Here is a 16,659-nt window from a genome sequence, read left to right as displayed (position 1 = left end):
AACCACGATGACCTGATATTACACTGTTTATGTGGTTATAACAAGGTTTTTTAAATCATGTGAACCACGATGACCTGATATTACACTGTTTGTGTGGTTAGAACAAGGTTTTTTAAATCATGTGAACCACGATGACCTGATATTACACTGTTTATGTGGTTAGAACAAGGTTTTTAAATCATGTTACCCAGAATGAACTGATATTACACTGTTTGTGTGGTTAGAACAAGGTTTTTTAATCATGTTATCCACAATGACCGACATTACACTGTTTGTGTGGTTAGAACAAGGTTTTTTAATCATGTTACCCACAATGACCTGATATTACACTGTTTGTGTGGTTAGAACAAGGTTTTTAAATCATGTTAACCACGATGTCCTGAATTTCTTATTTTCTGTGAATTTTCACTTAAGTAGAAGCTGATGAAGGAGAAAAAAAAATTAGGGCGAGCTGAAGTATTATCACACACATGTCGTTATATCGATGATATTTGTGTGGTTAACTATAAAAAATTTTGTTGGCAGCTTCACAAGATTTATCCAGATATCCTGATTGTAAACAGGAGTGGTAATTGGTTGCTGATTAGAACCTTGGTTAGAACCTTGTTCTAACCACATAAACAGTGTACAGTTGCTGTATTTCTGGATGTGTTGGTTAGAGTTGGACAAAATGGATTTAGAACAAGTGTATATCATAAAGTTGATGATTTCAGTTTCCCTGTAGTCTTGTACACCTTTCTAGGTGGCAATTTACCAATTAAAATGGGTTACAATGTCTTTAAATCTCAGCTACTCAGATTTACAAGAATTTGTTCAGTAAAGGGTGATTTTGTAGAACGTGCTGAGAAGGTTTTTTTCATCATGTTTAACACAGGATATTTGGCTGATTGGTTGATCAGGTCTTGTAAGAATGTCTTTGGACTACATCATCACCTTTTATTTAAGTTTGGTTGGTTTTCATGTAAACAAGTTCCTATTGCATTGTATTTGATATAATAATAATGAATTCATCATTTTAGTGAGATAAATTCTTTAATTAAAATTATTGATTATATACGTATATATTTATTTATAGATGGTATTAAATAATGGAGGTATTTAGATGAAAATACAATAAATAAATATTATTTATAAAATACATTATTTAATAAGCATGAATATAAGTTGTTGGTGGTTGCTAAGATACGCAGTGCAGCGTGTTAAAATCAGTTATTAATGACAGTTTGAATATTTGAATGACAGTTTGAGTTGATGGTTCGATGGAGGTGCTGTGTAATGGACATGTCTACAAGGTAAAGTGTTTATCGGTTGATATATTATCATCCTAGCAAATACCACCTATCGCTTCGCTGACGGGAATACGAAAGGGGGGGTGGAGAAAAAGAAGGGGGGAACAGGGAGAGAGGGGTGGGGGAGAGAGGAGAGAGGAGGGAGGGGGAGCGAGGCGAGGTGGGGGATCAAGGGGGGTGGGGGAAGGGAAGACAGTGTGAGGTGAGAGGAAGGGAAAGCAGATGTGCGGTGGAGCTTTAATTACTGCCCGGATGCGTCCAGAGACAAACACCACCCGGAAGCGTCTGAAGCCAAGCTGGCCAGAGAAAAACACCGCTAGGATACGTCAGGAGACAAACTCCTGTCCGGACACATCCAGAGAAAACACTGCCCAGACGCATCTGGAGCCAAGCTGGCCAGAGACAAACACCACCTGAACACATCTGGAGACAAACACCGCCCGAAGACATCTGGAGACAAACCCTGCCCGGACACGCCTGGAGACAAACACTGTCCAGACACAACCACCGTCCAGATATGTCCAGAGACAGACAGAGAGATAGGGGAGGGGAGAGGTTGGGAGGAGGGTGCTGCACTGTATTGGGAAGGAGTAGAGCAAGAATGGGACAGAGAGAGAGAGAGAGAGAGAGAGAGAGAGAGAGAGAGAGAGAGAGAGAGAGAGAGAGAGACAGAGAGAGAGAGAGAGAGAGAGAGAGAGACAGAGAGAGACAGAGAGAGAGAGAGAGAGAGAGACAGAGAGAGAGAGAGAGAGAGAGAGAGAGAGAGACAGACAGACAGACAGAGACAGAGAGACAAAAAGAGACATATGTGCATGGCTCACAAAGTGGGTACACGACTGTTACACAAAGGGCAAAAAAAAAAGTTTAGGGAAACATGAAATGCAACCCATTATGTTAATCTGCATGTATTCAAATAGCTAAATCTAAATTTTTAGACCTGCAGCACATCCGGTTTTAAAGTTACCACTGAATATATACAACACTGTAAATACACGTTCAAATTTCGAGCTTGGCGTCAGCGTTATGTACGGAATCGGATGAACAAAACAACGTAAATATTATATTTTGGGATAAGAAACAGATAATTTTTACTCTGCCTTTTTAAACAGGCTCAGTATGTGACAGGAAAAAGAAAAAAACAACACATTTTGAGAGAGTCCGATGTTATAAATTACGAAGAAAACACAGACGAGTTCAGTAGCAAAGAAAGCCACACTTGTAAGCGAAAAATAACGTTAAAATCAAATATTTCTTTCGAACTTTTGAAAATAATCACTTTAACCATGAAAAGAAAAACATAATTCTTTCCTCTCGGATCCTCACGAAGCACCAAAAAATTCTAGCGTTGGTTAACATGAAGAATTATCAAACAAATGCGAGTCACCTTATTCGGCTTGGCGTCCTCATGCTGGATTCATACGTTACGGCTCTCGCAAAGACACGGACACGAAGACAAACGCTGCGCTCGACGGCGAATGGAAATGTGCTGACACGCTTGCAAGTGCCTATTATATCCATCAATCGGGGAAGTTTGCAAGACGGAAAGATTTTCTAATGCTAGCGTTATTTGTGTCCGACGAGAGATGATGATTCGTACATAACGGGACTGACACGAAAATCAAGACGCGATTACTTGCGGTCCAAATTTTATTTTCTGATCACAATTTTGATCTATATTTTTCTGCTTTTAGACTCTGCCATATTTTCAAGAAATTAAGGGAGATTTGGAATAAAAATCATAAGAAACATTATCAACACTGGACTCCTTATTTTTCTCAATGCAGTGAACACGAAGCGTTATGTACGAATCCATTATTTCATCAGATAGGGTAGATGCCAGAAAACCCGAAGAGGGAGACAGAACATCATCAAAACATAAAAGAGACACCAAAGTTCACATTCTGAGTCACCACACTCAACATAACTGTCACATAAGAAATGCACAGTAAAATACAATTTTTACCAATCAAACTGTAACATTTCTAAGGTTAAAATACCCATATTCTGTTGCTTTAATTCATCTTTAATAAGACAGGGAAATGGAGAGTATGATATTGCCGGTTTCTAGAGGTTCCCCAAGATATTCATTTTCATTTCTGACCATTGATGGTTTGTCGAAATACCTCATAATAGTTTTATGTGGAATTTCCCACAAACATACCACAGCATACCCACTTTGTGAGCCATGCACATATGCTTTATGAACACCACGAACAACACACACACATGTGCTTGGCTGATATTGGCAACAACCCAAAAACCTTGAGTAGCTTTCACTGATAAACAACGTTGCAATTATATCGACATTTCAGGGATATGTTCACAAACATTAACCTTTATAAACAGCTGCGTCTGACTGGTGGAAAAAAATTTGGCACCGCTATTTAGAAAACACATTAATGAATACGGCAAACGGCTCGGAAATTGGGTGATATTTTACAACTCACTCAGGGCGACGGAGCACGAACCACTCGCTCAGGGCAACAGAGCATGAACCACTCACTCAGGGCGATGGAGAACGAACCACTCACTCAGGTCGACGGAGCATGAACCACTCGCTCAGGGCGACGGAGCATGAACCACTCACTCAGGGCGACGGAGAACGAACTACTCGTGCAGGGTGATGGAGCCGGAACTACTCACTCTGAATGACGTGGCAGGCAAAAGCGTCCGCAGTGAGTGAACTATTCGATCAAAATGACGGAGCGCGGGATTGATTTCAACTGTACGGCATTTGGCAAGTGGCCTCAGAACTCATGCAAGCACTCCAATTAAATGGTTGATAAGGAATGGTTGGCTCGGCTGTCACTGCATATCATATCCCTTTAACTTTAAAACTGGTCTTCCTCGCGTATGCAGCAGTTAATGAAATACAATGAATTCGTTCAAATAATGACTTTATCCACAAATAGTGGGGCAGATAACAGCAATTTTTGAGAGGAATCGTGCAAATGATGATACAAGCATCAAATTTGGCACATTTGTTCTCCAGGGGATTCCAATCAAATCATTGGTGAACATTTCAGAAACATCATCAAAGACGTTCCAAGTCTGCCATGCAGTTTTCTTCCCTTTACCGCGGAAGGCAGACACGACGTCACATCCAGTGAACGCACGGAAGTATGGGATCCCTCTAGCTTTCTCAGGTCCTATGGCAGAAACTACCTCATCCATCGCGCCTTGGCTCCTTGGCCAAAGGTAATCCACATGTTCTCAAGACCTAGTTCCTGTAAGGATGGCAGTTCAGATATTGGTATGACTAGTATGTCCGTGTCATTAGCCTTAATGATAATGGACTTGCTACCATCCGTCGTTGCATCCTGGTGTGTACAAATATTCGAGTGTCAGCTTCTTCATGACAACATGGAGACACAGCCTCCAGTGACTTCCTTGTGTTGCTAATGGCATCTTCTCCTTTTGTGACAATGACTGGGCTTGTCGTCTGTGCTTCACACATCTTTTCTGTAAGGAAGTGAAACAGCTCAGTCTTGTTGCTGTCATCTCGAAGAAAGCTTCTCCAGTTACTTGGGTTCTTACTGGTTCCTGTCACTCTTCTTCTGATTCCTTGCCCCCTTTTCGACCTTGCCTCGGACTTCAGACTTGACTTCTTGTACACATCAAACACTACGTCCACCCTCTCGTACCTAGCACCATAGGATTCCATCTTTGGGCTGATGTCTTCTTTAGCATAGTCATCAAATATCTTTGAAGTGCGTGGAGGTAGGGCATTGATAAGTGCTGAGCCATCAATGATGACTGCATCTCCCCTTGGTTCTCTGTCTGGGATGTTCACTTGCGCTTCAAGAATTTCAGCCGGCTGTGACTTCAAAAAAAATATTTTTTTTAATTTTTCAAAATTTGGATTTTCAAATGGCCAATCGGGCAGATTTGATCAGAAAGCCCTGCAGAACAGAAATGCCAAATTTGATGCTTGTATCATAATTTGCACGATTTTTCTACTATCTACTACACTAAAAAGAGTTGCAGCTTAATGCAGAACAATCCTGGAGACATCGCAAAGTTCATTTGCTCATGAAATAAACATTGCAGATAATCTTCCATCTTGCCTGCTCGTCTGTGTACACCTCATGTGGTACATCGGTTCGGGGTCCGTGCAAACGTTAAAACTTTTTTTTTAAACGTCCGTTTTTTTTCATACCAGATTCGCTTTGATTCCCTGCAGAGCACCTTCCACAACCTCCAAAAATATAGACACAGATCTGGCATACACTGTTGATAAGCAGTCCCTTTGGGGGACAGGGCATGAGGTCTCGTGGTGAATGTATTAAATCATGTCACTCAATGAAGCGAGTTAATTTTGGCACATTCCTATATTTTTTGTTCTGTTAATATAATTCCACAAACAGTAGAAAAAGATATGTTTCATGCTTTGGAAATTTCACATTTTCTTGTGTATCTATGGAGAAGGAGGGGACATAGCCTTCTTTGTTTCAAGTAAATAGGCATATCGGCTGAGTTATGATTCGTTATTTCTTTAAATTATCAGATTTCACAACAGATTTTGACACTTATTTAGTCGGACGATATCCGATCTGCAAAACCGAAATAATATTTTGATATAATTTAACTAGCCCGTGAGAGTAGATCGTGGAAAATCAAATCATATAATGCATGAAATTGTTCCAAGCTCCTACTTTGAAAACTATGGCACTTTCAAAAGTGATGTATATAGCGATTCGTAGTGCTGGTGAACAGGCATTCAATAATATGAGTGAGGAAAGTGAAAAAAAAAAACTTTATCGTTCAGAAATCGTTGCGGCCTGTTCCAAGTCAAGGCATGGTTGAACAGGCCAAAAAACATGGCGGCTTCAGACCACAACAAGGTTACCCAGGAAACGCCTGAAGACTCCAGAGAGCGAGATGGCTGAGGATCGCCTGGTGAAGGATAATATGGAATAGGCAAAGCCTAAAAGCGAACGTAAAATTATTCTTATATTCGCTTCTTAAATATATCAAATTAAAGTCTTTTTGCTGTGAAAAAATAAATACTGTATTACCTTAACATTACCCTCACAACAACAACTACACCGCCTAGAACAGGATCTCATCTAAAAAATATATATATTACCTCAACATTATCTTCACAACCACAACTACACCGCCTAGAACAAGATCTCATCTAAAAAATAAATACTAGAAGCGAACGTAGTATTCTTCTTACATTCGCTTCTGACTTTACCTATAAACTTGTTCACAACTGTATACACAATTTCCAGTTACTTCGGCCTGGATTCGGGATCAGCGATCAAATAACGTAAATCACGATTAAAAATTATTTTTTGATGATGCGGGAGAAATCTTTATTAAAACCAGTGGAGGAAATATACACCATGTCTGATATTATTTGGGTCTTTCATGTCTCCGACGATGCCTTCATCTCCGGCATGCCTCATTCCCCATAACAAAAACCGGAAACAAAAAAAAAACAGAAGCAAAAAAAAAACGGAAGCAAAAGGGTCATAGCCAACGACACGGATTCACAATTGCCAGGGTATTGTGTTGTTGTTGTTGTTTCCTATTCTCTCATGTGCACGCGTTAAGTAATATTCACAAGATAAAAATAAAACCCAATGGTGTTTATACACCGCACAGCGTTTAAAAAAACCGGAAGCAAAAGGGTCATAGCCAACGACACGGATTCCAAATTGCCAGGGGTATTGTGTTGTTGTTGTTGTTTCCTATTCTCTCATGTGCACGCGTTAAGTATGAAGTTCACTGCGTTCACTATAATTAAATAAGGTCGTTAATTATCTTCAAAAGGAGTGTTTTAACACCCAGTTTTTGCTCTAGCACTTCATTGGAGTTGTCTTAGTGTGCATGGAACGTTTCAGGCTGCTAGGTTTTATGGTTTTGGAGATATGGAGGAGACACACTGACACACACACACATTGACATTTATTAGTATAGATGTAGATGAGAAGGGCATATGTACAGAATACAAGCCACCTAATGTTGTTGCAGGTAGAGGATAATATGGAATCGGCAAAGCCTAGAAGCGAACGTAGAATTCTTCTTACATTCACTTCTGACTTTACCTATAACTTGTTCACAACTGTATACGCAATTTCCGGTTACTTCGGCCTGGATTCGGGATCAGCGATCAAATAATGTAAATCACGATTAAAAATTATTTTTTGATGATGCAGGAGATATCTTTATTAAAATCAGTGGAGGAAATATACACCATGTCTGATATTTGGGTCTTTCATGTCTCCGACGATGCCTTTATCTCGCGGCATGCATCATTCCCCATGACAAAAACCGGAAACAAAAAAAACGGAAGCAAAAAAAAAAAAACAGAAGCAAAAGGGTCATAGCCAACGACACAGATTCCAAATTGCCAGGGTATTGTGTTGTTGTTGTTGTTGTTGTTTCCTATTCTCTCATGTGCACATGTTAAGTAATATTCGCAAGATAGAAATAAAACCTAATCGTGTTTATACACCGCACAGTGTTTAAAAAAAACCGGAAGCAAAAGGGTCATAGCCAATGACACGGATTCCAAATTGCCAGGGTATTGTGTTGTTGTTGTTGCCTATTCTCTCATGTGCACGCGTTAAGTATAAAGCTCACTACGTTCGCTATCAACCACAAGCTGTCATGGATGAAAGAAGCAAGACTGTTATTATTAGTGGAGTGGTTCATGCACAGGGGAAATCAGATACCACCTTTCTTTGTTTTTCCCAGACAGTGAATGGTGCCAGACTTAATGCAGGGGAAAACTCTTGGTGCTGATGGAATCCTGCCACAGACGTGATGGTCAAATTCTCAGGTTTTTCGAGACTATATGCAGAACCATTTCATTAAGTATGTACAATGTCAGGACGCTTCAGACACAATACTTGTCACGTATGTTACATGATGGTCACAGAAGCCACGTAGCTACTGACCTGATCAACTGGGGAAAGGAAAACAATATTGTGCTGTTTGTTCTTCCTCAACATTGTTCCCATATCTCACAACCTATGGATGTCAGATGTTTTGGACTCCTGCAGATGAAGTGTAACATGGAATGTTTGTCTTTTGCACGTGCCAATCATCGTAGAGTAACTAGGTATGACGTGTGTGGAATGGCTTGTAAAATAAATGCAGATGAGGCACAACAGATTTGGCCTGCAGGATTGTTTTTGTGTGGTATAATAAGGAGACAAATTTCCATCGATCAAAGTCCTACTCCATATTGGATGCACCTTCCCTGTAGGCTCCTGTGAGGCTGAACACTCATTTTATTGCCTGAAGACCAACTGAAGAGATTCCATGGGAGAAAGTCGGATGGCATCTTTGGCCCTCATGAACATACACCATCACTTCCCCATATCCCTAAACAATGTGTGACATTTTCATTTGGAAACACAAGTGCTATCTTTTCCAAAATAGCATAATTTATGAGTAATAAAATAATTCATATTCCGCCGTCCTATCTGATCTCTTTTGGCGGGAGGCCCCCTGCCATAAGTTTCATGCATGGCGGTGCCAGGCTTCACCCAGCACACAGTTGGTCAACACCAATATTTCACACTGCAGGTGTGCACAGATCTTTTTGAATATAGATTGGCTGGGCAAGTTTTCCACTTTGGCCCATTAGTCATCACGAATCTGCTGAACTGTTGGGCCAGGGAAGAATGCAATGAAGTGCAGAAAACTTTCAACAACACAGGAAATGCCATTTCCGATGATCAATTTCTCAAAATTATTGGGGAAGGACCCCCAGACCCCCCACCCCTTCCGTTCAACACTTTGACCTGGTGCACCTCCCCCCCCCCCACCAATCTTGGAATTCCTAGATTCGCCCCTGGAGGTTAGGTTCATGGACAAAGCAGGTTAAATAATAATTATGTTTAATGTATACAAATACAATAATAATCATAAATATAAAAATATTGTTACAGCTTTATAAACCATGTGCCAAAATTGAAACGCACACAGCACGAAGGCTATTAGAATAGTTATTTCCATTATGTACGTTAAGAATAGCGCCTTCCCTGTTGGGGTTATTACGTAATTAAATGCGTTGGGTTGTGTAGCTGGCATCCCCTCTCAACCCGTTGGGATAATAACATCATCAGTACTAATGACGTGTGGCGTGACTGCCGTCATCACGTTGGGTGTGCGTTGTTTTACTGCCATGGCTGTTCAGCGTGTGTAAATCACACCAGCATTCTGGAACATTCGCCAAAGCCATGGCTTCAGAAGTGCATGAAAATTCCCAAATTCTCTTTTATTGTTTAAAGCCCCACCAAGTCCTTGTTTGTTTATCTGTATGGACATCTACCCTGTAGTGTAATTTATTGCTGTCTACCCCTGCACTGGATTTTGTTTCCCTTATCCCTGTTCATTCCCCTCCACCTGAACACAACCGGACTAGGACACACACAACACAGCCCCTCTGCAATAATTGCCCAATGAACTGGCTTTTTGCTAGTGTCGAGGCTGTTCTGGAGAGTGGCAGGGAAAGTAGTATCAAGCTGGGGAGGGTGACGGTTCCACGTACTGTTAGGCTGAGACCATCCTGCCCCTCCCAATTGTCTTCCGTGTGTGTAATCTGATGGGTATCCTGTCGTGTTTTCCAGGAGGTAAGGAGTAGGATAAGTTAAGTCTGCGACTTGTGCATTTTCTTTTATTTTTGTAAATACACACCTTGATTGCCTTTTATTGCATTTCCCCTTTGACTGCCCCGGCTGCCCTTTGACTCCATTAAAGCTCTTGAGTTCCCTTCCCTTCTTCCCCGTACCCCACATTGTTTACTGTAAATAAATTGGCTTGTTCACATTTTCCTTTCAAGCTGTCTGTATCTGTCCTTTTTTATCTTGCCAAAACGAAGTTTTTATCTTGCCAAAACGAAGTTTTTGCAAGATCTGTTACTTGGTAAGTTTTTTTGTTTGTTTGTCTGTAATCATTGGATTTTTCACCTTTATATCACTATGCAGAGCACAATTTTCAACGGAAACTCTTGTGGGTACACATATCGTAGTATTATTACAATACCCTTCAGCACACATAAAGGTCAAGGTCAAGGTCAAAGGTCAAGGTCACTTTGCGGTAAATCATGGAGGTCGACGAAACCCTTATTTTTTTGAGTAATTTTAATTGAATCATCTCCAAACTTTATGGGAATGTAGTATATGGTCTGGCGCTCAGCTGATTAATTTTTGGTGGCGATTGGCTTTGACCTTCATGGTTAGCGCCTGAGGTCAAATATATTTAACCCCAAGGTCAAATTTTCAATTTTAGGAACCATATCGTGTAGTACCTCAAATTGAACACCTCGATGAGTGCTTTCTTGATATGTCAAGCTTGAGACATTATGACGTCATTTGGTGACGTTATGAGGCAAACGCATATTTTTCATGGTTACTCTGTAGAACGATTCTCATCGGAATCTCTCGTAGGCAGATATTCCTCAAGGAGTCGTTCCTGGTGGATAGCAGCTCTGTTCACCTCAGTGTGACCTTAAAGAAGTCACACGTGGTCACCTTTTGGCAAGATACGGGTCACCTTGCGGGTGACATTGGTTTATTTTTTTTTTTGGCAGATACAGAAATTTACAATTTTTTTTTTTACAGAAACAGAAATGTACTTTTTCATCACACAAACGGTAGAACTAGACAAGGGTAGAACCGAGTACACGTGCTGAGGTGTGTTCCCTTACCAAGCAGCGAGCTAGTTCGCACTCACCAAGCCAGCCGTTCCTTGTCAATGGTTTTGTTGGACAGCTTACTTGAGTGCTTAAGTCATTTGGCAAGCGCTCTACAATAAACTTTTAGCTCTTCCATGAGCCTTGTCTATATGTAGAAAGAAAATAAGAAAATAAAAGCTTGGTAACTGAACACACTCTTGCAAGTGCTGGGGTGTGTTCCATTCCCAAGCAGTTTGGAGAGCACTCAGCCAAGTGGCTTAAGTATTCAAGCAAGCATGCCACCGAAACGGTTGATATAAGGAATGGTTGGCTTGGCAAGCGATAGCAAGCTGCTTGGTAATGGAACTCCTTTACGTGGCATTTTTTTTTACCAAGGAGGGAAAAAGGTTATAAAATATGGGAATTCCTCTATTTTTTTGCAGTTAAGTCTAAATCGACATCGGCTCAGCGAATGTGAAAATAACACCGAGTCCTTTTTTGGGCATTTTCAGCCTAAATATTTTTTGTGCCCAGGGCTCCAAAAAAATCTTAATCCGCTTCTGTCTGTCGTGAAAAGTCCTTCCTCGGCACAGCTGAGCTCCTATCCACCTACAAGGCTTTCATCCACAGCTTGATGGATTACTGCTCTCCCCTCTGGGCTGGCTCCCCTATCACACGTTTTTCCCAACTTGGTGCCGTTGAAAGAAAGTCCTTCAAGATCATTGGAATCTCCAACTATGAAGCTGAGTCTATGGGGCCTATGACTTTGCCTTCACGGACAAATCGGTGGTCTCTCTATCTTCTTCATCCTCATTTCTGGATTTTCACCCTCTGCCCTCTCCGTGTTTTGACCTCCCCCCCTCCCCCACATATCTGCAGGATGCACGCGGTCCACCAGCATCCCCCCTACTAGTGAGACTTCCTAAATCCAGAACCACTGCTCACCACTCATTTATTCCTCTTTTTCCCACCTGTGGAACCACCTTCCATACTCTCTGTAATCTCATTCTTCCCTCCAGGTCTTCATGGTAGCTGTTCACTACCATCTCAAGTTATCTCCCATCCAAAACCATGAACTTTTCTTCTCTGATCGATCAGTGCACCCAATGGTACAACATCTTGTCATTTTAAAAAGATAACAAAGTACCCACCCTCTGAGTGCGTCAAGTTTGCACATTAGTTGCTGAAATAAAGTGTAGTTTGTGCTTTGCAAGAAGACTATAGATGTTTGCGTGGTGTGCACCTCAAAGGTTATAGATGGTCTCAAGGGTACCTTCCAACTGTAGTTTGGTGTCTAAGGGGTTGAGAAGTAATCTCTCAAGCATCTACAGGGTGTTTCAAAAAGAGTGATGCAACTTTAAATGTTTATTTATATGGAAATAGAAAGCTCAGGAACGTGAACCAAACATTTCTTGAAAGCTTATGATTGGGTATTTTCTATCGCTGATTGCTATTGCAGGAAGTCACTGCATGAGTTAGTGAGAGCCCAAGGTCTGAAATTGGCATTTATGCAAAATCCTTGTAATTGACATTCTTGATGTTCAGACAGGCATTGATCCTGACTCCAAAGTTCTGTCCAACTTTCTATAGGTCTCATGTGGCACTGCCTGGAGGTAGTCTGACACCTCCTGCTTCAGATTATCCAATGTAGCAGGGTGGTTGACATAGACAGAGCCCTTGGCAGCCACTCAGAACCAGAAGTCCACAGGGTTCTAGTCTGGGCTGGGAGTGCCCAGTTATGAGCGGTACCCAGGGCAACGAGGCGGTTTCTGAAGAGCTGCCACAGGAAAGTGATGGTGTCATCAGCTGTATGTGGGGGTGCACCATCCTGCATAAACCAGGTCATGCTGAGCTGGTTTGGGGTGACCTTTTTGGTGAGATCATTCTGGAACTTCTGGAGTACGACCCGGTAGCGCTCACCGTTGATCGTCACCATCCTGCTGTTGTCATTCTCAAACCAAGAAGGCCCTAGCGTTCCCCATCTGGCATTGAAAGTGCAGAAGCATGTTACCTTAGGCCCTTTCAGGTTCCTCTCAGTGATCTCCTCAGGTGGTCTGCTCCCCAGAAAATGTTGTTGTGGTTGTTGATGGCACCGTTCAAGTGGACGGATCAGGTTGATCCAGTTTGGTTGGTTGATTAGGTTGAGCTTGCCACTGTTGCCCTTGCTCTGGTTGTGTGCTGTACCATTATGCTCAAAATGTTTCACAATACGTTGAGTGGCACAATTTGTGGGTCCATCACGTGTTCTGAGGTCGTATTTTCGGCAGAACCTCCGGCGGGTGTTGACATGCGATTTAGTTTCGTACCAGAGCCACCACTCTTGTCTTCTGCTTCACTGTCAATGGCATAGTTGAGCTACGGAGCGAGAAATCCCAGAGAACAAATACCACGATAACACCACCAAACCCTGAAAAGGAAAACGGTATTGGTCAAAAAACAAAGAAGTGGCGGAAGTCAAAGTTGTATCAATCTTTTTGAAACACCATATAAAAAGGGTCCAAAAAGATTTAAGTGGTCTTAAGCTCTTTACGGCCAAGGGTCCAAGTTGTCAAACATGTCTGAATGGTGTAAGGAGTCAAAACAGTGTTAACGTCTCAGGGGTCTAAAGGTAGTCAAGGGACTTAAGGGGTGTAAAGGTCTATAGGATCTTTGGGGTCTGAAGAGTCTGTGGGGTCAAAAGGTTATATGGGTCTAAAGGGTGAAGGGATGTAAAGGTGTTTGAAGTGTCGAAAGGGTTTTAAAGGCTAATGGGGTCTTGAGGATATTAAGGGTTCTTAAAGGTCTTAAGGATCTTAGGGTCTTAAGCGTACTGGGATTTTTTGGGGGTCTTCAGGGTTCTAGGGGATTTTAGGGGTATGAAAGATCTTAGGGGTCATGGAGGGGCTTCGGGGGTATTGGGGGCCTTGAGGTCTTGGGGTTTTCGGGGTCTTGTGTTCTTAATGATCATGCGGGTATTCGGGGTTTTGGAGGTCTTTAAGGTCTTTGGGGGTGTTTGGAGGTCTTAGGGGTCTTAAAGGTTCTTTGGGGTCTTACCTATAAATGTGCTTGCTTTCGTTAATATTTATGAGCGATTAAATAATAATAATAATAATAATAATAATAATAATAATAATAATAATAATATCCGAGTTCCCTTGCAAGGAACTTCAACACAGGAAGAAAGCATCAATGAGGCCCATCAAAGGCTTTGTTTGCGCCATTGTTACCAACCGACGGTTGTTTGTTTGTCCGTCGTCGGTGCTCTATCCTTTTAAAATTCTCAGCGTCAAGCAAGGAAGCAGCACGTACCATTTTTAAAGTCTTTGGTACGACCACTGGGCTTTTGAAACCGTCGACCTCCCAGACTCAAAGTAGACACTCTTAGCATTACACCACCAAGGATCACGACAAGGTTTGTTCTTCACGTCGAAAATGGTTTCATTCGATCGCTCGCTGAAACGAGACAAAATTGATGACGTAGGAATGAAAGAATAATGAATTGTGAATCGTTCACAGAGTTTTATTTTCATTTCGAAGGTTGTGCGTTTCTTCGGGCCTTGGAGCTAGCTGCGCTGGCAGATGTTTCAGGCTGTGAGTGACTGGTTTGGCTCCGTGAGCCGGGACGAGGCTCATGAAACGGACGAGTTTCCGTGTGGAGGCGACGTGGAGGGAAACGTGAAGGGAAACGTGGATACGAGGGGCGATGAGGTCGCGGCGTTTGGAAGTACGTTTGGTTCTTCTTCTTTCATGTTCGCTTTCGCCGGACTTTCCTCACGATGGCAAATGGCGTGTACATGTAAAATTGAAACGCATCTCCGTCATTATAAAACTTGTCACGTGGCGCTTTCATTTTCGATTTTGAACATTAATTAAATAAATCCATTTCCATTGTACCCCTTTTGTTTCGAATGAAGTCTCAAATCACTTCACAGAGAAGGAGGAGGTCATGAAGGTGTCGATGTTTTTTAAATCAGCATCTCTCCATGTCTGGCAGCCATTCCATTCCAGTGTGTGTTGGATTCCAACACAGGCACACCTCATTCTACTTGGTGAGGTACTGATTAGGTGATCACCTGAACCGAATCTTATTTAACAAGGAAAAGTATAAAAACCACTGCTGTGGTCATCACTATCCTCTTGCAATAGGACCAGCTGGATGGCAAAAACAGTGCTAGTAGTACCTCCAAAGTAATTGGAATCAAAAAAAATATCTATTGACCATGCCAAAAGAGTTGAAAAGAAAAGTTTTGAGTGAGGAAAAGAAGGGTTCAATTCTGGCTTTACTGGCAGAGGGATACGGTGAACGTCACGTTGCTTCCATCCTTAAAATTTCAAAGACGGCGGTTCATAAGAACAAGGTCAAGCAGCAGATATTGGGGACAACAAAGCTGCAGACTGGCAGAGGGCGAAAACGACTTTCCACTGACCGGGATGACCGCCAACTCATTCGAATGTCACTCAACAACCTTAGGATGACATCAAGTGACCCACAAAAAGAATGGCAAACAGCAGCTGGAGTGAAGTGCACGGCGAGGATGGCTCGAAACAGGCTCCTCGGGGCAGGGCTGAAGTCATGCAAAGTTAAAAAAAAGCCTTTCATCAATGAGAAGCAAAGAAGAGCCAGGCTGAGGTTTGCAACAGACCATAAGGATTGGACTGTAGAGGACTGGAGTAAGGTCATCTTCTCTGATGAGTCCAATTTTCAGTTTTGCCCAACACCTGGTCATCTAATGGTTAGATGGAGACCTAGAGAGGCCTACAAGCCACTGTCTCGCACCCACTATGAAATTTGGTGGAGGATCGGTGATGATCTGGGGGTGCTTCAGCAAGGCTGGAATCGGGCAGATTTGTCTTTGTGAAGGACTCGTGAATCAAGCCACGTACAAGGTTGTCCTGGAAGAACACTTGCTTCCTTCTGCTCTAACAATGTTCCCCAAATCTGAAGATTAGTTTTTCCAGCAGGACAATGCTCCATGCCACACAGCCAGGTCAATCAAGGTGTGGATGGAGGACCATCAGATCAAGACCCTGTCATGGCCAGTCCAATCTCCAGACCTGAACCCCATTGAAAACCTCTGGAATGTGATCAATAGGAAGATGGATGGTCACAATCCATCAAACAAAGCCGAGCTGCTTGAATTTTTGCGCCAGGAGTGGCATAAAATCACCGAACAGCAATGTGAAAGACTGGTGGAGAGGATGCCAAGACGCATGAAAGCTGTGATTGAAAATCAGGGTTATTCCACAAAATATTGATTTCTGAACTCTTCCAAAGTTAAAACATTAGTATTGTGTTGTTTAAAAATGAATATGAACTTGTTTTGTTTGTGTTATTTGAGGTCTGAAAACACTGAATCTTTGTTGTTATTTTGACCAGTTGTCATTTTCTGCAAATAAATGCTCTAAATGACAATATTTTTTATTCGGAATTTGGGAGAAATGTTGTCAGTAGTTTATAGAAGAAAACAAAAATGTTCATTTTACTCAAACACATTCCTTTAAATAGTAAAACCAGAAAAACTGATAATTTTGCAGTGGTCTCTTAATTTTTCCAGAGCTGTGTGTATATATATATATATATATATATATATATATATATATATATATATATATATATATATATATATATATATATATATTTATATATATTTTGAAATAAGTGTGGGGAACCAATACTTTTTGCTGTGTGTGTGTGTGTGTGTGTGTGTGTGTGTGTGTGTGTGTGTGTGTGTGTGTGTGTGTGTGTGTGTGTGT

The 16,659-nt window shown here is 41.6% G+C and overlaps 1 protein-coding gene and 1 long non-coding RNA gene across 2 annotated transcripts in view; one reads left to right on the top strand and one right to left on the bottom strand.

Annotated features, from left to right (window-relative positions):
• Positions 1 to 9,131: 9,131 nt before the first annotated feature.
• Positions 9,132 to 14,370, bottom strand: LOC147011277 (uncharacterized). Its single transcript, XR_015051974.1, has 2 exons — positions 14,215 to 14,370; positions 9,132 to 13,333 (listed from the first exon to the last, which is right to left on the bottom strand). It is a non-coding gene; the product is annotated as an uncharacterized LOC147011277 (long non-coding RNA).
• Positions 14,371 to 14,405: 35 nt separating this feature from the next.
• The window catches only part of LOC147011276 (synapse-associated protein 1-like), a 33,444-nt gene continuing 31,190 nt past the window's right edge, over positions 14,406 to 16,659 (top strand). The window contains exon 1 of the mRNA XM_085858202.1: positions 14,406 to 14,629. Coding sequence (XP_085714328.1) covers positions 14,485 to 14,629 — 145 coding nt within the window. The 5' untranslated portion in view covers positions 14,406 to 14,484. The remainder of the gene's footprint in view (positions 14,630 to 16,659) is intronic.

This window comes from Eptatretus burgeri, chromosome 15, assembly GCF_056783735.1.
Source record: "Eptatretus burgeri isolate ZD-2024b chromosome 15, Ebu_testis_v1, whole genome shotgun sequence".
Classification (NCBI taxonomy): domain Eukaryota; kingdom Metazoa; phylum Chordata; class Myxini; order Myxiniformes; family Myxinidae; genus Eptatretus; species Eptatretus burgeri.
Note: the sequence above shows the minus strand (reverse complement) of the source record. Positions and strands in the feature narration are given on the sequence as shown.